Source organism: Grampus griseus (assembly GCF_964374135.1).
Source record: "Grampus griseus genome assembly, chromosome: 3".
Taxonomy (NCBI): Eukaryota; Metazoa; Chordata; class Mammalia; order Artiodactyla; family Delphinidae; genus Grampus; species Grampus griseus.
In genome coordinates this window covers 13,965,851-13,988,646 of record NC_139019.1, presented here as the reverse complement: position 1 = coordinate 13,988,646, position 22,796 = coordinate 13,965,851, and the positions used below count along the sequence as shown (strand labels likewise).

The following is a 22,796-nucleotide window of genomic DNA, read 5'->3' as shown; positions in this document are numbered from 1 at the left end:
TGACGCCCACTGAAAACGTACCTGTGCACGTTTGTAGCGGGGGGCGGAGGAGAAGCAATATAGGTGGTTTGGTTTAAACCTTCCTCATGAGAACCCAGCTTCTCTTAGCTCTTAACCAAATGGGCCTTTGTATGTTGGTCTGTGTCTTCACTTGTTTCATATCCAGCTTCTGTACCACCCTGGGAGCTCCGTAAAACAGAGACCACGTCTCCTGGATCTACCCCTGTGACCCCAGGGCCTAGCACAGTGCCTGGCACTTAATAAGTGCTCACTAAAAATGTTTGACGAGGGAATAAGTGACCTGAGGCCATCATTTCCAGAAGAAAAGTGGTAGCAGAAGACATTGCCTTTTCGGGAGTTTAGCAGGGATATTTTAGCGATGCAGCAGTCCCTGGTACAGAGTCTAATTCTGACGGGACTTCTACTCTGAGCAAATTAGTAAGATGGGGGTTCTGAGTGTCATGTGAAAAGCGGCTAGTAAACGCTCAGCAGAGGAAAATGAGAGCTGGCTGGAAACGAAGTGTGAACGTTGCTGGGAGTGCAGAAATCCCCGGGCCACCCCTTCTGATTCATTCACACATTATCACATGATTGCCTTGGCCTTGATAAGGTTGGCTGAAATCCGCAGGGCAGTCTCCCCTCTCCATCCACTCTGTACGTCTGCGCTCTCCAGCGGGGCTGGGCAGGCATGGGGCACTCTGCACCCCGCACGATGACCTCGGGGAGCGGTCCTTCACACGACCTCAGACCAGTGGGGACCTCATGTGTCGTGTCGTAGAGTATGTGTGGACAATACAGCTCTCACACGTAGTCAGGGTCTCAGCTACTCGGAACATACTCTAGTGCTTGGGTTCTTCATTGTTGTTGATAAAATGTTCATTATTGTAAATTAGTGGGTGTAGAGAAAATGTGTCATTCCTTTTGGCTGCCAGGACCTTTCCTCTGAAGGAGAACTTTCTGCCTTATAACTTCAGGCGAAGAATTCATGCTGTTATCTTCTTGTTCAGGTAATTTATAGAAGTTTCTTCAGAAACATGCAGATAACACGGGCACGCTTGGTAAAAATGCTAAAAAATGGCATCTAGGTAATTGCTTTAGTCTTTCCCTTTGTTGTCTGCATGGAGACCCAGTGTGAGGAAACAAAAAGAAAAACTTTTTGAACACCGATGAGTAAATTGAGATGAAACCTCTGATGCCCTCGAAAACTGCATCACCACCCTGATACCCACAGGCTTGAATGACAGACAAGCTACTGATATTCAGTGTCACCGGGTCTCCATTGGATATCAGGACACATCGTTTGATCTCAGTGTCTGCCGTCCTGTGACTGTTTTTAAAGGAAGGTTTCTAAGGCCAAGGAGGACATGGTCCATCCCCTTCATCCCAGCAGTCAAGGACTTTAACAGGGCAGCAGAGCCCTGGAAGAGCCAATGGTTCGCTGATGCTGTCTTAAGGGTGCCACTTCCTCTGGTGTAAAGGAACCTTGCAGTTGGAGGAGGAGTACAAACCTTTCTAATCAGTTTGCTGGCTGCGTGGGCTATAGGAGAGTCCCGATTCAGGCTGTCCACTGCCTAATTTGTTGAAAGAAATCCTGTTTAATGCTTGGGGGACCTCGTTCCCCCTGCAGTCCTCTCTAGCCACGCCCCCTTCTCGGTCCCCAGCCGAGCAATGGGTTGTCTTGTTTCCACCTGGAATCCCCCATCTCAGTCGCAGCCCATCCTTCAGCATCACTAAAATGTCACCTCGGGGAAGCCTTTTCTACTCGCCGCAGACCCCATGCCTGTCTCCTGTGCTGGTAGTGCGCCTCTCCGTGTCGTTCTGTATTTGCCCTGTCCTAACAGGGCCCATCACGTTGCTTTGTAATTGCTCCTTGGTGTGTCTGTGTTCCCCACAAACAGAGTCACCGAGACTTAAACTCGGTGATAACAGAGGAAACATCTCTAATCTTTGCCCTCCCCAAGTCTGGCCTACAATGGCCATCAATAGACAGTTTTTCAATGAATCAGTCATTTAGCCAAACTATGTAATCAGTAAGCACCTGTGATGAGTCTAGAACAGTGCCATGAGCAATGGGTGATTCAGAAGAAAAACAGCCCTGGCTCAGCCATTTCCAAGTCTCGTCGGTGGCCTTGGGCAAGATGCTTTGCTTCTCAATCTGTCTCTTCATCTGTGAAAGGGGATTAGAACAACACCTTCCCCAGGATGTTTCAAGGATTACATGAAATAATTAACATAAAGCACTTGGTACAGAGTAAGCAATCCTTGGTGCAGTTATTATTATCTTTCATCAAGAGGTGAACTGGCCAGCGGTAGTGAAGGATCAAAAGTGAAAGAACAGGAAATCAAAAACATAGTTTCATTCATTCCTTACATTGATGTTCTGCTGAACGTTAGAGAAAGGAAAGATAGCTGTGATTGGAGAGAGCAGCATGGAAAGCGTGAGACTGAACCTCTGTCTCGTGTGTTCTTTTTAAGCCAACACATAAGTAAGACAGTCAAAATGCCTGCTCTGTCCTCGGTGTTTTGCCTATGATGACATTCTCATTCTCAAATCTTATATACTTAATCTAATCCACTTACAACATTTACATGTGCCTTAAGTCTTCACAGCAGCTGTTACGAAGTGCTGTTATCCCCATTTCACAGACGAGGAAACAGACAGAGAGGTTAAGTCACTTACTCGAGCTCACCCAGCTGGTGGGTGAGCATCAGAACCCAGGCAGGCTGTCTGCAGGGGTCACTTGGCAGAACTGCGCCTCGGAGCATGCAGTGTGCCCAGCACCGTGAGAGGCCAGGACACCAGAGACGGCCCTTCGGCGGTTTACTGCTTAGGCAAGGACTTAGAGTCGCATTGAGAAGTAAATAACACTTGGCAACAGAGGAGAGGACGATGGCTAGGGTGGGTTTCCTGAAATGGACCGGGGGATGGAGATGAGCTGCAACCTGTTTGTCTGGATAAACATCTGGGAAGGGGATGAAGGAGGAGGGGGCAGATCTTCTGGGGCGGGGAGGACAGGATCGGGTGATCGGAGACAATGAACCTGACCATGTGCCGGATAAGGTGAATGGGAGAGCCTGAGGGCGATATCCAGGAACCACAGGACACTTACGGTGAAATTTCACCCTCCACCCAGTTCCCCAGCTGGTGGACTAATGTGCACAGTGATGCAGTGAAGGACATGCAAAGAATCTAAGTAGCGGAGACAGCTGGGAAGTCCTTAAGATGTTCCATGTGCTCTCAGGTTCCACTTGCTATGAAAAATGCGGCAAAACACCCCTTCTGGTGTCTTCGGTGGGATGGTGATGCTGTCAAATCGGATGTGGATCCAGGAAGAGAGTGTTGCTGGTTTGTTCAGTTACCACATGAACAGCAACTGCTGCTGCTTTGATTTGCCCCTGATATGATAAGAGGCTAATTATATGACAGGGTGACCCACGTGGCAGGATGATTTCGGTTGTAGCAACACAGTATTTACCTGGACTGCAGACAGTCAAGCTGCTAATTCAAGATGCAGTCTTTTCCACAGACTCAGCCAATGTAGCGAAAAACAGCCTTCCCCGTTCCTCACCTGGACTCTCTCCAGTTCTAGGAAGCATGATGGGTTATTTTCTTTTCAACTGCCGATTTAGAATTTATTTACTGATGACCTTTTTCAAAGTCTTTTTATATTAAAAAAAAATCTCCATTTGAAAGTATGATCAATGACAGGACACCAAAACACCTGGCTTTGTTTTTCTTTGTAGATTTTTAAAGATAGAATTTCACACTTTTGGGGGGTAGATTTTATCTGGTTACGACAGGAATACATATGTGGGGGAATTTTTGAAAATACTTAAAACACACAAAAGAAAATAAAAACCATAGAGAGAATCGCTGTAAATATTGGGGTACATAATCCCTTCCCCATGGTTTTCTTTAATCAATTACGAATAGCACATGTTCTTTTATAATTGGTGGAGTGTGTGTGTGTATAAAATACAGAGGGTGGCCACCCATGGCCCACATTCATTCCTTTACATATTGTCTGAGCTACAGCAGTGGAGTTGATTAGCTGTAATGGAGACCATACGGCCCACAAATTTGAAAATATTTAGTGTGGGTCCATCTTGCAGAAAAGTTCTCCAACGTGTTTTAATATGTCAGGTATCCCAGGCCGTTAGCTGTTATTCAAAAATTTGCTTTTAAGGACTGTGGTGTTCAGGTAAGCAGATCGAAGCCGTGTGTGATTTCACCTTGTCCCTATTCCACACGTTGAGTTCATCAGTCAACCTGCTCGGCTCCATTTGCAGAATGTGGCCTAGACCCTTCAGCCCTCACTCTGTCACCATCCCCTTGGACCTGGGCCAGATCTCAACCCCTAACTGACCCCCATGCTTTTCCTCTTGGCCCCAAAGAGCTGGTCTCTACCGAGCAGCCAGGACTAACTATTTTGATGATTTCTCCTTTCACTCAGAATACAATTCATACCCGATGTAAGGGAACCTTGCATGTGTGGTGAGGGCCCTCCTTCCCATTGCCAAGATCCAGGAAGAGCTTTCGCCCACCTTGAATGTATTGGCTGCGGGGAATGTAAATATAGAGGGTCCAATTTTCTACTCGTACTAATTGTAACCACTGTAAAATCGCTGTTAGCGCACCATGTTGATAGATATAAAATCACAACTTATTTGCGTAACATATTAGTTTTGTTTTTGTTTCTCTTTTTTTTTGCGGGACGCGGGCCTCTCACTGTTGTGGCCTCTCCCGTTGTGGAGCACAGGCTCCGGACGCTCAGGCTCAGCGGCCATGGCTCACGGGCCCAGCCGCTCCGCGGCATGTGGGATCTTCCCGGACCGGGGCACAAACCCGTGTCCCCTGCATCGGCAGGCGGACTCTCAACCACTGCGCCACCAGGGAAACCCACATATTAGTTTTAAAATGCTGCTTTCTCTGTTCTCCCTTCATGTCAGTTTTATTAAAGTTAGGGCCACTTTTTGACCCTAACACATTTTCCAGAACAAGTTATTTCATTCCTAAGTTGTGACAGAGGACTTTAGATAGTAAAGTCACTGGAAATTGATCCAAGCTGTAAACAGCTATTTCAGTCAATCTTTTCTCCCTCAATTTTTATCCCCTCCCCCCAGTTTTATTGAGACATAACTGACATATAACTTTGTATAAGTTTCAGGTGCATAAGGTAACGATTCAATACATGTACATATTGCAAAATGATCACCGTAATAGTTAACATCCACTACTGTACAGCTACAGTTTTGTTTTTTTGTGATGAGAATTTTAAAGATTTACTTTCTTAGCAACTTTCAAATATACAACACAGTATAATTACCTGCAGTCACCACGCTGTACGTTACATCTCCAGGACTTAACTTACCTTTATAACAAAAGGAGTTTGTACCTTTTGACCGCCTTCGCCCAATTCCCCATCCACACCTCCACCTCTGGAAAACCACGTGGCTCCATCTTTATCACACGACCGCTGAGTACAGTACTTCTGGAAGAAATTTGGGCAAAGCTTATTTTATAATAGCCTAGCCCACACCCACAAATAATGAAGGAATCTGTGATACATGTCTTTCTCTTTAATTAGTATTGTTATTATTTTTTACCCATCCTATCAGGTAAACTCTATGACATCTGAAAGCTTCCCACACCAGCACTGAGTGATGTCACTTCAGCCATTCTTCCTCTCCTAGTACTTTGCTATTCAAAATTTTTAAATTGAATGCACAGTCCTGGTCTGTGACAGATTTGGTAAGATCACAAACATGTGACCACATCCTCTTTTGGAGGGATAATTTCAAGCAAAACGAAGCAAAGTATGTGTTAAAGGAACCTGCCCGTTCGGGGGCCTGCGGACACGCATCCAATGAAGCCTACTTCTCAGGGCGACACCCCCAAGAGGCGCCTCGGTTTTGCCTTTAGAGTTTGTAATTCCATGTCATTGGAAAGACCCTGGGAACAGCTGTTTCTCGTTGTGGGGGAGGCTCACTGTGACCCCCTTCCATGAAAGCAGTGGCACTTTGATGGGAAGAGAAGGGGACCCGCTCACTCTGGGAGACACGTGTAAGCATGGTGTCCCCTCCCGCACACCTGTCTGCAGCTGGTATGGACACACGTGTTGTTTCCTGGCCTCTGTTACAGCTCCTGACGCAGCCCGTCCCTTGTTCTTCACTGACTTTGGAATGAGGCAGTGTTTAAATTTTTACTGCTCACGATGAGCACAGAAGCTGGATCGGGGGGAGGGGGGTCTTCAACTGTCACGGCCCTCTCCAGTTTTCAGTACAGCTTATAATTTCAATTAAAAAATGTAAAGTCAAGTTTGATATAAAAATTCCCATTGGTTATAAATAAGCAGACCGAAAGCGGCGTCTGGCGGCGTGAATCCACCGTGAAAACTTATGATGAACTGTGTGTATGACATTGCCATGGTTTGATGCTAAAAGTGGGTGCAGGTGAAGTAGCCAAGTCTCGTTTCCATTTTTAAACTGTGCGCTTCCTCTGTGCTCAGAACAGGAAGGAAACATGAAACGGCAGGACGCATGGCACACATGGAAAGGAAATTGGAACTTGGTTTCAAACCTGGAAATTTTATCAGAGTAAGGAAAAAGATGGCAGGTGGTCTTGCTTTCGTAAGAACACACTGGTGTGCAGACGGCTCACCTCCTTGGACACTGCTCACGGCCTGTGGCACCCCAAGGGGCGGGGCACACGCAGCGCCCCGTCTCTCCCATGTCCCTGGAACCGGACGCATGCGGGTGGAGCACAGGCCTTTGCTCCCACGTCAGCCCGCCTCTGACTTCCAGGTTAGTCCTGGTGTCGCGCCGTGGCAGGTGCTGGCACCAGGTGGAAAGGAAGCGAGGTCATCTTGGGGCCTGGGCACACTGTGGTTAACCCCGAGGTCGGCTGGAGAGTGGAGCCAGCCAGGTGCAGCAGAGAGGCGGCCTCTCCAGGGGTCTTAAGGGGCTGGAGGAGGGGTCGTGGAAGAGGGCAGGGTGGGCAGAGTTAGTGGCTGGAACAATCTGGGCAACAAAATCAATCATATAGCACTGGATTATAACCCAAAGCCTAAGTCCTTACGAGTCCACAGAAGTCCTTATTGATGTAAATGATTGAATAGATAAGTCACTGAGGGAAGGAGGAGAGACAAGGCTTCCTGACAGAAGAATTCTGAGTAATATAAGTTGCAACCCCTGCATTCAGCAGGTGGACCTGTGTCCCTGGGCACCACCATTTCCCCCCCCCTCCGCCCTGCCCAGAATGAGGGTTGGACTTAGATTTGCTTTCAAAGACTAGAGTATGGAAAGGGAAAAGGAATAACTTTGCCATGGAGAAACCTGGCCAACACTAGGAATCCAAGTCATCAAGTGACCATCACCAGGGAGGAGCCATGTGGGTCTCAGGGAACCCTGGGTGTGATGAGAAGGGCCATTCTCCTCCATGGTTGTCTTCCCCCAAACCTGTAACCTCAGTCTAATCGTGAGAAAAATATCAAATCCAAACGGAGGGCATTCCACCTGATATCTACAGAATATGCCTCAAAACTGTCAAGGTAGGAAACCAAGGGGAGACGGAGCAACTCTCACAGACCACGGAGACTAGGGAGGTGTCACGACTGAAAGCACCACGATGCCCGGGATGGGATCCTGGAAGAGGAAAAGGATGTTAGTGAAAGTAACTACAAAGTCTGGAGTTTAGTTCATAGTAATCTACCAATGTTGGCTTTTAGTTTTGACAGATGTGCCGTGGTAACGAAAGATGTTAACCCCGGGGGAAACTAAGTGAGGGGTATACAGGAGCTCTGTGTACTGTCTTTGCAACTCTTCTGTAAATCTCAAATCATTGCCAAATAAAAAGTTTATTACGAGAAGACAAGATTGTTAAGCTTATAGGAGAGAGGTGCTGGGTGCCCGAGGAAGCCCCTCCTGAGGGGTTATTGGGGAGGCAGGAGATCACAGGTTAACCCCGTCTCAGTGCCCAGTTTCTCGATTAAGGCTCTTCAAGGGTCACATTTCAGATTTGTTTCACTCTGTATTTTTTTTTTTAAATTCTTTATTGGAGTATAATTGCTTTACAATGGTGTGTTAGTTTCTGCTTTATAACAAAGTGAATCAGCTATACATATACATATGTCCCCATATCCCCTCCCTCTTGCGTCTCCCTCCCTCCCACCCTCCTTATCCCACCCCTCCAGGCGGTCACAAAGCACCGAGCTGATCTCCCTGTGCTATGCGGCTGTTTCCCACTAGCTATCTATTTTACATATGGTAGTGTATATATGTCCATGCCACTCTCTCACTTTGTCACAGCTTACCCTTCCCCCTCCCCATATCCTCAAGTCCATTCTCTAGTAGGTCTGTGTCTTTATTCCTGTCTTACCCCTAGGTTCTTCATGACATTTTTTTTCTTAAATTCCATATATATGTGTTAGCATACGGTATTTGTCTTCCTCTTTCTGACTTACTTCACTCTGTATGACAGACTCTAGGTCCATCCACCTCATTACAAATAGCTCAATTTCGTCTCTTTTTATGGCTGAGTAATATTCCATTGTATATATGTGCCACATCTTCTTTATCCATTCATCCGATGATGGACACTTAGGTTGTTTCCATCTCTGGGCTGTTGTAAATAGAGCTGCAAAGAACATTTTGGTACATGACTCTTTTTGAATTATGGTTTTCTCAGGGTATATGCCCAGTAGTGGGATTGCTGGGTCATATGGTAATTCTATTTGTAGTTTTTTAAGGAACCTCCATACTCTTCTCCATAGTGGCTGTACCAATTCACATTCCCACCAGCAGTGCAAGAGTGTTCCCTTTTCTCCACACCCTCTCCAGCATTTATTGTTTCTAGATTTTTTGATGATGGCCATTCTGACTGGTGTGAGATGATATCTCATTGCAGTTTTGATTTGCATTTCTCTAATGATTAATGATGTTGAGCATTCTTTCATGTGTTTGTTGGCAGTCTGTATGTCTTCTTTGGAGAAATGTCTCTTTAAGTCTTCTGCCCATTTTTTGGATTGGGTTGTTTGTTTTTTTGTTATTGAGTTGCATGAGCTGCTGATAAATTTTGGAGAAAGCTCATTGCTTTTTGCTAGTCATTGAAAGGGTTTTACTCATGCCTGCTAGAAATGAACTGACTCATGGTCACCTTCAGATTGCTACCCGTATCTTATTTGGAACCTTGAGGTGGCCTGCAGGAGACACACCACGTTTCTGAGAGGCTGGGTTTATTATCAGACAGTCAGACAGTGGTCGAGGCGGTATGGAGATGCTGGCCCACCACGCCACTGGAGGCAGCTGCCCGGCTGCAAGAAGCAGTTACAGGTCTCTGAAGTGAAGAAAGTGAAGGCTTTCTTCTTTCCCACCGATCCAGGCCAGCAGACGCCCAGCTTTTCCCGTAGCAAATGCTTCTAAAGAGGCTGGTTCCTTTTCAGAAATGCCTGGAGGCTGTCGGATATTAGCAAGCTCTGGAGCACTTTCCCGGAAACACCGTTGCCTGGGAGGGGGCGGCCCTTTCAGTGTCTGAGATCTCTCATCCCTACCCAAGGCCGGGTCAGCAGGTGGAACTCATCCAGCCAAGGCCACAAGGGTGTCAGATGATGCATGGCCAAATGGGACTGGAAAGAGGCTTTCTGGTACCCTCAAAGCTAATAATGATTAACTATTACGAGGCTGTGGAGCTGGACAGTCTCCATTTCAGTTTGGCTTCTCCACAAAATCCTGGGTAAATGTATAGCCAAGAAGCATTTTATCAGGTGCTATTTAAGGAATGAAAAATACTTTTTAATACTGACGTAAGCAACACCTGATAAGGAAGATTAACAGATAACAAAAGTATTGTGTAATCCTTAAACATAAGTTGCAATTGCCCTCTGTTTTGCATTGTAGTTTTAAGTGCAAGAGATAAGGTTTGGTTTGAGCTGTGTGCCGCTCTTGTTGGAACCACTCCCGTCTCTACCGGACACAAAGACCTCTGTCTCTATGAATTGTGGCCTTAGAAATGTTCCATTTCTTTCTGCTCACTGAGAGCAGTGGGACCTGCCAGAGTTCTTTCTCTCCTGTGGCTATTTGTTCTGACTTTCTTGGAACCAAAGATTCTCTGTCAAGGACCTTCACCCCTGAAGTACACATAGAGCCTTAAAAGAGAGCTTTCAATAACCAAGCAAGCAAGATTATTCAGAAACAAGATTCTTCTTCTTCAGGATTATTCTGTGGAGGGAAGCTTGAACCAATAGCGACGTTTGGCACCGTTGGGAATTTGATTTCTACCAGTCTCTCTACTCCTGCAGTTTTGTAGACCTTTTTTTTGGGGGGGGAGGGGTTTGGGAAGGATGGGAGGGAGAAGAGAGAAAGAGAGAAAGAACCCCTCTTGATACAGAAGCACATCCACAGTTTTCTAAGGAGAGAAGGCATGAGGCAGTTAAGTGGGAATGAAACTAGTCCCTGGTGACCAACAGGTCCTCAGAGAGGGGGTCACAGACAAGAGTTTGTAGAGACCCTGTTCAGCGCAGTGAGATGGGTAAACACAGGGGACACACACGCAAACCAGGCCAGTGATGCACGCTGGTGTGACTCAGGAGGTCCCGGCACCTGCGGGTTTCCTGGAGTCCTTTTCTCCTCGCTTCCTTAAACAGTTGCCCGACAGCCTCTTCTTCCTCTCCTGGTTTCCCGAGGCTACTCCTGTGCTCCTTCCCGCTGCGAAACAAGGACCTACTGTATAGCACAGGGAACTGTATTCAATCTTCTTGTCACGTATATGTATAACTGAATCACTTTGCCGTACACCTGAAAGTAACACAACATTGTAAATCAACTCGACTTCAATAAAGAAAAATATTTTATTTAAATGTTAGGACATCAAATATACGCCACAGAGATCAGCATGACAAAGACGCAGCTGGTACAGGGTCCACCTCTTGGAGGCTGTTGAGTCTTTCATGGTGCTCCCTGCCGGCCTCCCTGCCCCGCAGTTTCTCTCCACTCCTTTCCCCTCTCCTCCCCTTTGGACGTTTGCTGACTCTTCTCCCATGTTTTGATCTTTCCACTCCTGGATGCTGGCTTCTTCAGCATCCTTGGGGCACCTGCACCCACAAGTGTCCAAACCACACTTTCCAGACAGCTTCGCTCCAACAATATCTACTTTAGGAAGGGACACGGTTCGATCCAAGACGACAGGTCAGACAACGGGTGCAGCATGGACCGGACTGGAAGGGTGTGAGAGGCACTCCCTGGCGAAACTGAATGGTCTGTGGCACCGATCTGGCTCCAGTTGGGGCTCCCTGCTGAGACCATAACAAATTATGTGATAATCAAAACAACAATCTAGCTCACATTAGCAAAATGGAAGTTCTGACAAATAGGGGGAAAAACATGGTAATATGTTGGGTTATCTTACAATTGATGACCTAAACAGGTATACTGATGAGAGTGAAAGGGGTCTGTTATTAAGTATACCAGGACAAGAGGTGAAACTGGGGACTGTCCCAGGCTGGGAAGTAGGGTGTCTACGGTGGTACCTCCAGCAAAAGGAAGGAGAAGGTTGACCAGAAAGCTAGAGGATGGGACTTCAGAAGCTCTGTGCGTTGGTTGTAGAGTGCCAGCTATGTTTGGATGAAAAGAAATTTGAGGAAAACACTTCGTAACTCTAAGCTTAAAAAAGATAAAAGGATAAAGAGAATAACTGGGTTGCTTCTGTTCTAATTATTAGAGAAGAGACTGAGAAAAAAAATTCCCATTTTTTCTTCCTAGCCATCCAGATGATCCCGGTCACAGTTTTCCAACTGTAACTTGTGCAGCTCTGGGCTTCCAAGGATCCGATTCAAGGGCTGCCTTTGTGCAGGACTGAGGCCACTTCTCAGTGCCCTGCTCCCATCTAAACCTGAATAAGTCTTTTGGGTTGTTGTGTCTTTTATATACTGAGGTTTGTCATAACATAGCATTTAGGAAAAATAAGTTTTTATTGCTTGGAAAGCCACCAATCTAGGACAAGTCTCAATATGATTCCACCAACCAGAAAGCAAGAGAGAGGGACCATCTCTCTCAGCGTAGCACATCATGATTATTCATCACATCGTCTCTACCGAATGGCATCATTCACATCATTTACATATATAATCATTTGAACCTTTTATTTTTAATCTAAGGAAAAAAAGATGTCCTTCTCCACTTTGCTCCAGAAATACACTGGCTTTGATACTAATTTATACCCTTATTCCACTTTTGCAAAGTGCATAGTATATACTCTGAATTTTCATGGGAAACAAATTCTGTATTGGCAACACCGGAAGTCTTCAGTGGGATATGAAAAAAGTGGAGAAGGGGAATTCTTATCCTCTCGAGTCAGTGGGTGGAGGGAGGGCTTGCTTCTGGTTTCTTTCTCTCATTCTTTCAACCAACACGTCTTTTTCAAATCCTTGAAGGTAGGAGCTCTTCCTGGTCTGGTTTGAGGGAAAAATCCTGAAGACCCAAATGAAAGAATAGAGATTTTTTTTTTCCTTAGTGACAGGAAACCCCAGAAAAAATTTTCCCCTTGCATTTAAAAGTAACCTTTTTTCTTTTTCATATTTTAAGAACATTTTCTTTGCATACCAAAAGAGCAATTTGTATTTGTTGCTGAAAAATTGAAAATACAGACAGGCAAAAATAATAAAATAGAAACTATTCATTGTTTTCTTAAGCCAGAAAAGAAAACCACAATCAATACCTCAGTGTAGGTCCTTTGAAACACTTTTCCTTTCTCTCCTCTCCCTCCCCTCCCCCCTTCCCCTTGTCCTCCTGGTTTCCCTTTCTTCATCCATATCTTTGTTGAGGTATTTTCATCAATATGTAAATGTATATTTTTACATCAATGGGATATTATACATTTTGTTTTCTAGTCTCTCTTTAAAGTTGACCATATTATGGAAAGATTTTCATAATAATCTCATCCTTTTTAGCATAGGATTTCGTGGCACCATAATTTAATTAATCCCTTGTTGGTAGGGATTGTTTTGGTTTTTTTGCAATTACAAAGAATGCTTACATTTATTTTATCTCTACATGTTTTTATTTTGCATATGATTTATGAAGCACATACAGTATTTACAGGTCATATTTGTACATTGAAAATATATGTGCATATAATGTATAAACGCACAGTGTGTTTAGGCAGTGTGTCCTGCTAGGGGTGCTTTATCACAAGTATTTGGTGGCCCCTAGCCTAGGCAACAGGTGATGCTGGACTGATTGAAGACAGTAATCACAGAAGGCACAGTCTCAAGGGTGGTTACAAGTACAGCTCAGGGTGTTAGGGTTGATGGCACTTGGTGAGAATCTTCTCTGGCTGGTGAGCGAGAGGGAAGAACGAATATAATTCCCATGTTTTTGCCTCAGTTGGCCATTTGGAACCTTTTTTCACTTTACTGATGTAACTAATATTGACTACTAGTATCACCCTAAAATAATATGGTGTGTGCTGTTCTAGGAGCTGGCTCTACCATGCTTTGTAGTATTGTTGGGAAACAATAATGAACAAGAAGAGAAGGTCCCTGCGTATCTCCTAGTGGGAAGGAGGGAGGGGTTCCCATAGCTGACATGTCAGCAAGTAGTGAAGATACATTGAGATGTTGCTAAATTCATTGAAGAAAATGCTTCAGAAAAATGGGATTGAGAATGATATGGAGAATTATTTTTCCAAAGAAAGAAAATGAAGAGAAGAAATAGGAAAGGATAAGGGAGAGCAGGTTACTGAGAGTTGGTGGATCCTCTTTGGGCTCGTTTTTGGAGATGCTTTTGGGACTTCCAGGTATTAAAAGAGAAACTGAGGCATATTAAAAATTTTAAGAGTTTATTTGAGCAAAAATCAATCTGAAACTTGTGGCACCAACCAGAAGTGGTCAGGATGCTCCATTGACAGGAGCTGGGGACGAGACTTTTTTATTTATTTATTTTTTTAAATTTATTTTTGGCTGCATTGGGTCTTCGTTGCTGCGCCCGGGCTTTCTCTAGCTGCGACGAGCGGGGGCTACTCTTCGTTGCGGTGCGCGGGCTTCTCACTGCGGTGGCTTCTGTTGTTGCAGAGCACGGGCTCTAGGCAGGCTTCAGTAGTTGTGGCACGTGGGCTCAGTAGTTGTGGCTCGTGGGCTCTAGAGCACAGACTCAGTAGTTGTGGCACACGGGCTTAGTTGCTCCGCGGCATGTGGGATCTTCCCGGACCGGGGCTCAAACCCATGTCCCCTGCATTGGCAGGTGGATTCTTAACCACTGTGCCACCAGGGATGTCCGGGATGAGACTTTCATAGAGAAGATGCGGAAGCAAAGCAAGGAACTCATCTGATTGGCTGTAGCCCGAGCAGTTGCCCTTATTTGGGAAACCCTGGTTGGATGCTTGTGGTTGGTTGTCCTTATGTTTCGGTTTCTGAACCTTGAGGCATTTGTAGGCTTAGGTTTTGGTTTGCTTATGTTGGCTTCGAAGGAATTAGAACCACCTCCATCTAATGCCCTCCCTATTTAATTAATTTAACACAGGTTAAGATGTCTAGTATTCAGTGTTGTATGGGTACATTTTTAACAGCTGGCTCGGGGTGAGTACGGGATAGCAGCTGACTTGTAGCATTTGCCAATTTTCATGCTGTGGCTGGTTGCAGACTAGCTCCTTCACAGCACTGAACGTGGAGTGGAAAGAGGTGGTAAGAGTTTTCAGTCAGAGGCAGCTCTGGTGCACCACAGCTAGTGGGTGACAGAAATACAGAGCCGCCTCGACTTACAATGGGGTTACATCCCGATAAACCCAATATAAGTTGAAAATGTCATTAAGTCAAAAATGCATTTAATACACCTACGCTACTGAACATCACAGGTTAGCCAAGCCTACCTTAAACATGCTCAGAACACTTCTGTGAGCCTACAAGCGGGCAGCATCATCTAACACGAAGCCTATTTTATAATAAAGTGTGGACTGTCTCATGTAATGTATTGAACACTGTACTGAAAGTGAAGAACAGAATGGCTGCCTGGGTACAGAGTGGTCGTAAGTGTGTGGATTATTGATTCTTGTCATCACAGGGCTGACCAGGAGCTGAGGCTCGCTGCCACTGGCCAGCATCACGAGAGAGTGTCGCACCGCATCTTGCCCAGGAAAAGATCAAAATTCAAAATCCCAAGGGCGGTTTCTACTGAATGTGTATCACTTTCACACCATCATAATGTGGAAAAGTTGTAAGTCGGGCACTGTCTGTATAGGTTTGGAATTCTGGAGAGTGTGTGACAATACAGATAGTGAGAGTGTAGCAATACAGATTTGGGCGTGGAGGTCAGAGTTAACATTCTGGGAATAGAGAGATTTCCTAGAGAGATTGTATAGCATGAAAAGGAAGGTGGTCAATGTTGGAACGCCAGGACTGTGCTCTCAAAGAGTGGTCCCCCCGCACACCGGCCCACGAGCAGCATATTGGAAGCAAGTTCATGACCCATCCCAGACCAGTGGAAGTAGAGAGTAGCTGAGGTTGGGACCCACTACTCTGTGTTGTTTCAGGTTTGGGAAGGCCTGAAACACCAACGCTTAGAGATCACCAACGCTTAAGACTGAAGAGTCAGTTAAGACTGAAGAGAGACACTTAGATAGACCAAGAAGGACAGCTGAGAGGAGTGGGGCTGGGCACAGAAAGTGGAGTCTTGGAGCCCAGGGTGGAGACAGTGTCAAGATAAAGGGAAGCGGGCAGCCACGTAGGGCCCCACGAGGTCAGGGCAGATTAGATGGAAAGTAGACATCAGCTGCATTTGAAGAGCATTGTCAGGGCCGTGGTAGGGGCAGAAGGTAGGCTGTAATCGGCGAGGAGTGAGTTGAACGTAGACCCCTGGTTAGGACCTTGGGCTGTAAAGGTCAGACAGAGGTTTGGGACTAGAAGAACATGTATGGTCAGTGGTGGGGTTTCTGGAAAAGGCCTGCATATGTTTGTGGGCTGAGGGAAAAGGTAGAATTTGGGAGGCCAGGAACTGGCAAGAACAGGCTGGGATACCTGGTGGTTTAAACCAGAGATGAGAGGAGGGAAGGGAATCAAGAACTTGGGATGCAGCCTGGCCTTGAAGAAATTACTTATGGGCTCTTGTCTTCGGAGGCCAAAGGGAAGCAAGGGTGGAAGAGGGTTTTGGATGGAGAAAAGCGGAGGCCAAGATATGGAGGGAGAAGATACTCAATGGACTCTTCTCGGTATCCATTAACTGTCCTGTTAATTGCCTTCTGTAATTTGTACCCCTTTCCCTTCTGACTAAAAGTGATTCTGGAAATGTTTTTGAAACAATTGGTAAGATTGTGTTAGCCAGTGAGCTCTCAAAGGAACTTCTGTTTTATGTCAAATTTAGGCCAGTTTCGGCAGAAAAGTAGAAAATTGAAGCTCTAGAGCTATACAGGCCAGTGGAAACAGAATGCAGGCTACATATATAATTGTATATTTCTAGCAGCCATGTTTAGAAAAAGTAAACAGAAAGAAGTGAAATTAAGTTTAATAATACATTTTGTTTAACCATTGTATCCCAAATATTATTATTTCAACATGTTATCAATATAAAAATTGGTAATGAGATATTTTACAGTCTTTTTTCCTATTCCATCCTAAAATTCCCAACTAGCCACATTTTAAGTGCTCAATAACCAGGTGCTGCTGGGGGCTGCCATACCAGACAGTGACCCTCTGAAGGGGCCATACAGTTTGTAACACTGGGTGCTAGTTTAAAAAAAATTAAAATGTGCCTTGTTCTTAGGAGGTGACAAAGACTCTCTCTTTGACCAAACTAGTCAGGCTCCTCTGAGAGCTCATTTCCACCTAGGCCCTGCCCTTGGGTATGCCCTCAGGAACCCAGTTTTAGCAAGAAATTTGTCAAGTCAGTTTATCGAGAATCCTCCGCCCTTGATATTTGATCACCCTTAATATCTAACCAAATCCCTCATGTCTCACCATCCCCTAGGTAATAGCTGATCACCCTGGCCTAACTTCAGCAAGAATTCTGTTAGGTCAAGGAGTTAACCTACCCCTCTTAATAATTTTCTCTCCACTAACGAACCCCACGCATTTCTTAGCCATTCATGCTAATATTGCCCTGTAACCTGCAATAGAGGGAGGGTCCCTCGTCTTGTCTCTGAAAGTTCCAGAGCCTCAGTCACCGCTGCCGTAGGAGAGATGGAAATAAACAAAACTCTTAGGCCGACGATTGTGGGAAGAGAAAAAAGGGCATTAAGAGAAGTGGACATTTAGCTTTGAAATGGCAGTTATCTTCTTAGGCCATAATACTAATTAAAACTGCAAGAGAAAATAGAAATGTTCACTTAAAGTATGCTACTAAAATTAAATGCATACAAAGCTTGAAAGAGTATGGGTGTAAGAGAACGTAAACCGCGTACGTGTCTGGCCGTATGTGTGCACTTTGGCCAGAACGAGTGGGTTCTGCTCTCGGTTCGGCTGGAGGGATGAAAAGAGCCCTCCGCTCCTGCACTGGAGGCTGTTCCTGGCTCTGTCCCCAGCAGGTCACCTACCTTTGCTGGGCCCCCGTTTCAGCGTCTGAAAATCTTGGATGGCTTTCGTGGCCCTCAGGGTCTTTCCCACGGCTCTATTCCGTGAGTCCTTAAACTTGGGATGCCCAGTGGTCAGGGATGATGAGGGAACCCTTGGCACCCTAAACCCCCCGCCGGACCGAAGGTGTCACTGGAGCGAGGAAGCCACCCACTGTGTCCTACACCTGGCTTTTGTGATCTGTGCCATCCTGTTTTCCCTCCTTGTCCTTGGGAATTTCAGAAGTTAACACAAACATATCTAAAGGGGAATTTATGGTTGGAGCAAGTAATTTTAAAATGCATGAAGACGTGCTTAAAGGAAGTTTTTTGGGTTTTTTTTGCGGTACGCGGGCCTCTCACTGTTGTGGCCTCTCCCGTTGCGGAGCACAGGCTCCAGACGCGCAGGCTCAGCGGCCATGGCTCACGGGCCCAGCCGCTCCGCGGCATGTGGGATCATCCCTGACCGGGACACAAACCCACGTCCCCTGCATCGACAGGCGGACTCTCAACCACTGCGCCACCAGGGAAGCCCTAAAGGAAGTATTTTTAAAGGAAATATTTTATGGTAGTAATGGGTAATTCATCTCTCACACCGATCAGTTAATTGTCCTTTAAAATTGAGAGGCAGGTTTCAGGGATACAGTAGTCTGGTCTGTAGTCATCAGCAGCTAAGTTCAACAACAGCGGTACTCAGATATTCAAGAAGTAGTATAAGAGAAGCTTAAAAGAACAAAAAAGGTAAAATTAGTGGGATAGGATTGTTAGAACTGAGAATTAGATCATAGAATTAGCATTGTTGTTGGTCAAGTGAAATAAAGGTGGTAAAATATTCTCATGGATAATATTTTCAGCGTCTCAACTTTTCACTCCATTAGGCCTGGAATTTCTAACAAGACAGCACATTGCTCCAATCCTCTGAGAGTCTCGGGCACACCCTGATCTTCAGAACTCTGCTTATGACTGTTTTCTTTCAAGGTCAACAGTATTTGAGTTACATGTTTGAGTATCTGCAGCAACTTACTCTTAGACTTTGAAGTCTAGAACTTTAGCTCTTGTGTGGAATATTAAAGAATTGTCGCGAATTGCGACAGGCATGTGCTACAAAATAGCTAACAGTGCCTCAGAGAAAGATAATATTTGTTTAGACTCTTCAATTTTTTAATGCTCCAGAAATCACTTTAACACATATAAATGTAAAGTATATTGAATATAGAGATATTGCTAGGATTAGCTATTACTAATCTTGTGACAATGGAGCACACATTTTAAAAAGAACAGTGGAAGGGTAAGCTGGGACAAAGTGAGAGAGTGGCATGGACATATATACACTACCAAATGTAAAATAGATAGCTAGTGGGAAGCAGCCGCATAGCACAGGGAGATCAGCTCGGTGCTTTGTGACCACCTAGGGGGTGGAATGGGAGGGAGACGCAAGAGGGAGGATATAAGGGGATATATGTATATGCATAGCTGATTCACTTTGTTATAATGCAGAAACTAACACACCATTGTAAAGCAATTATACTGCAATAAAGATGTTAAAAAAGTATTGTTTCTTTTTTTAATGTTTTTATTTTTTATTACTTTTAATTTTTATTGGAGTATAGTTGATTTGGAATGTTCTGTTAGTTTCAGGTGTGTGGCAAAGTGAATCAGTTATACATATACATATATCCACTCTTTTTTAGATTCTTTTCCCATGTAGGTCTTTACAGAGTATTGAGTAGAGTTCCCTGTGCTATACAGTAGGTTCTTATTAGTTATCTATTTTATATATAGTAGTGTGTATATTTCAATCCCAATCTCCCAATTTATCCCTCCTCCCCCCCCCTTTCCCCTTTGGTAACCATAAGTTTGTTTTCTACATCTGTGACTCTATTTCTATTTTGTAGATAAGTTCATTTGTACCATTTTTTAAGATTCCACATATAAGCAATATCATATGACGTTTGTCTTTCTCTGTCTGACGTACTTCACTCAGTATGACAATCTCTAGGTCCATCCAAGTCGCTGCAAATGGCATTATTTTGTTCTTTTTTTATGGCTGAGTAATATTCCATTGTATATATGTACCACATCTTCTTTATCCATTCATCTCTTGATGGACATTTAAGTTGCTTCCATGTCCTGGCTATTGTAAATAGTACTGCAATGAACATTGGGGTGCATGTATCTAAGAAAAGTATATTGTTTCTTAATAATTAGATCTTGCTTACAGCCTTACTTGACTTTCCCAATCAGGAAAAAAAAAAAAAAGATTTCAAGTTTTTCTGCAAAGTTTTCAGGTTATATTCCTAAAGGGATCTCAGTAATGTTTCGTCCAGCTTTTTTGAAAGCAAGAAGTGAAGCGATTTTCATCCTGCTATTAGAAGTTGCAGGGAATGAGGGTACCTGGTGATTGATGACTCATTCGTAATGACGGGCCAAGCTATCAGAACATCTGAGGCCCACAGCTCGGCCACATTCCAATGTCAGGCTGGTCGCTGATGACAGAGGGAAGTCCCTCGGAAGAAACCGTGTCGCCCAGAGGAACACATGGACTCATATCTGTGTGCTCACTTCAGAGTGGAGACATCTAGATGACCCAAAGGAAGATTTTCTAACACAATTGTTTGTTGGCATTTTCCCCCTTCTTGTGTGAGTAAGGGATCTTTTTGCTGAGTGGCTAAGCATTTCCAGAACAAACAAACCTCTCAGCTCTCGCGGTCCTGCCCACTTTGCTCTCCACCCTCCAGCCCCTCCTGTGAGTTGGAGACCTGATAGCCCAGGCTGAAGTTTCAAGCTCGCCGCCCTTCAGGGGTGCCTTGTCATGCCGGGAGAAAGCAGGAAATAGAAAGGGTAGGCTGGCTTAGGTGAGGTCATCCCAGTAAAGGTTAATAGCTGGGTGGTGACACCTCCTCACAGGCCTGGAGCGAACAAGCGGGGCAACTGAGCAGCGCTTGCTCCCAGCTGTCTGTCACGGTCCTGGGAGTAAGAGGTGACCTATTTATTTTTAGCAGGGGACAGTCATAATAACCCGGCTCCTAGCTTCATTCAAGGCAGGCCGGGGCTTCGGAAGTTTGTAAACACCTACTTTCTGGGTAGGGGAGGAGTGCTTTACTCCAAAAAGAAAAGAACTTGACTACTGGGGTTTTCCCCGCCTGGTAGTCATTGTTAGCGTGGAGAAGAAGCTATCGTAGCACAAAAGTGCTGCAGCCTTCTCCACTTTGTTATTGTTTTCAAAGGGCAGAAATGCCTGAAGGTGAGGACTTTGGATCAGGCAAAAGGTAATTATGATCCACATTTACTTTTTCTTGAGTCTATTTCATTTGCTGGTTATCTTTCTAAAAACTACTGTGACTAATTTAAAAGGTAGTTGAAATTAAAATTTAAAAAGGAGTGCAGTCCCTTAATTCCAGGAAATAGAATTTTCTTTAGCGTGAAGAGAGAGACATAAAATGAACTGAATATACCCGTAGAAACATATGCCAATAAGTGTTTTTCTTGAGTGAGGAAGTGGCGGCCCGAAATTATCAAAAAGTGTTTCTTCCTACACCCTGTAAAGTCTACTTGAGTTTTTTGATGTTTGATTTTTAACTTCAGATGGTAGTTGTTAGAAATCTAAGCTAGTAAACATTTTGTAAATTGTTTGCATTTTAAAGACTTGAACATTTCTAAAGGTTAATAATTAGACCAATATACCCGTTTTGGTATTACAATACTTTTTTTTTACCATAGATCTTATCTTTGAAAATGTGATCATTGGGCCCCCATATGCAGTACATTAACTGTATTAATGTTTTATTAATATCTGGCTCTAAGAAAGGGGGATAGAGATGGGAAAGGAAGCAGGAAGTTATTTCTATTAATATGAGCACAACTTGTGTCCGTATTGGAAGTTTCCATTTCTAGCCCCATTGCTGTGTTAACAAAATTTATATAAATCGGTGTCATTGGAATTCTAATTAGGGCCATTGAAATTCAGATATGAAGATGTAGAAAGAAGGTTGTTTAAAAAAAGGACAAGAGGGGGCTTCCCTGGTGGCGCAGTGGTTGAGAAGTCCTCCTGCCGATGCAGGGGACGCGGGTTCGTGCCCTGGTCCGGGAGGATCCCACGTGCTGCGGAGCGGCTGGGCCCGTGAGCCATGGCCGCTGAGCCTGCGCGTCTGGAGCCTGTGCTCCGCAACGGGAGAGAAAAAAAAGGACAAGAGGTTATTGCCAATTTTATTGTCAAAGAAAGTGGAAACTGGTAACTCTCTAGGAACAGGAATACCACAATATTTTTTTGTCCTTGTATAAGCATTCCTTTTCAGCCATGGTTGTATGGTGTGTTTGTGTGCGTGTGTGTGTGTTGACTATAATCAGTTGTAATCATGTCCTTAAAAGCTACCTTTCTCTTTAGTTTTCTAGTTTTCATTTTCTTCCAGATTCCTTCCCCATCCATCAAAGGGGACGTTAAGTTCACATTTAATTGAATAATGAAAGAACTTTCTATATAAAATGAGACATTAAATCAAGTGCTTGAAGATGGCATTTACACAAGTGCCTAGATCTAGGACATGGACTAACTAAATAGTTGAGAAAACACTTTCAGAGAATTTTAGATGTCAGTCTTGGTTTGAGATGATGGGTGATCTCCCAGTATTGTGTGTTTCCCCCTCATGACATTTGAACATTTCTGAAAGCAGGACTTTCTCTTTTTCACTTTCCATCATGGCATTCCCGCCAACTCTCTGCATAGAATTTTGCACAGAATAGGCACTTTTATAAATACTTGTGAATGGAAAGTATTTATAAACCATTTTAACACCTGAAGTAAGTATCTAGGGGGCCTGATCATTTTAGAGACTGAAGGGAGAGACTTGGCAGACGTGTCATAAGGGTTGCCTTAATGAAATGGAACATTCCCACAGTTAAATTAAATCATAATTAATTGTGGATAATTATAAACATTTTGAACAAGTAGTTCATGATGTAAACTAAACAAACAAAAGTTTTTTTCTAAGAATGTTTTACCAGTTACAAGATAAACAGACAAGAAGGAGAATAAATAAATAAGTAAATACACACACACACACACACACACACACACACACACTATACACATATCTAATAATAATTATTATTACCAAAGACTCATAACTTGCTGAAAGTGGGAAATGCCCTCTCACTCCTTTGAAGTAGGCTACCCCACCTCCCCTTTTTTGTTCTGATGAGATAACTCCCAGCTCTCCACAGCTGGTAGTTTTCTATGGAGTATACTTTGCTGCATACATTTGTTTGTTTG

General features: G+C 44.3%; 1 protein-coding gene across 3 annotated transcripts in view; it reads left to right on the top strand.

Moving 5' to 3' along the window:
• Nucleotides 1-22,796, top strand: part of RETREG1 (reticulophagy regulator 1) — a gene marked incomplete at its 5' end in the record, with an annotated part of 125,186 nt that overhangs the window by 65,099 nt on the left and 37,291 nt on the right. Inside the window, one exon of one of the 3 annotated variants that reach the window (XM_082650250.1) lies at nucleotides 20,456-20,796. The exons of the other annotated variants lie outside the window; for them this stretch is intronic. Within the exon in view, the coding sequence (XP_082506376.1) occupies nucleotides 20,762-20,796 (35 nt within the window). Of the gene's footprint in view, nucleotides 1-20,455; nucleotides 20,797-22,796 lie in introns of those variants that run through there. 3 annotated transcript variants of the gene reach the window in all.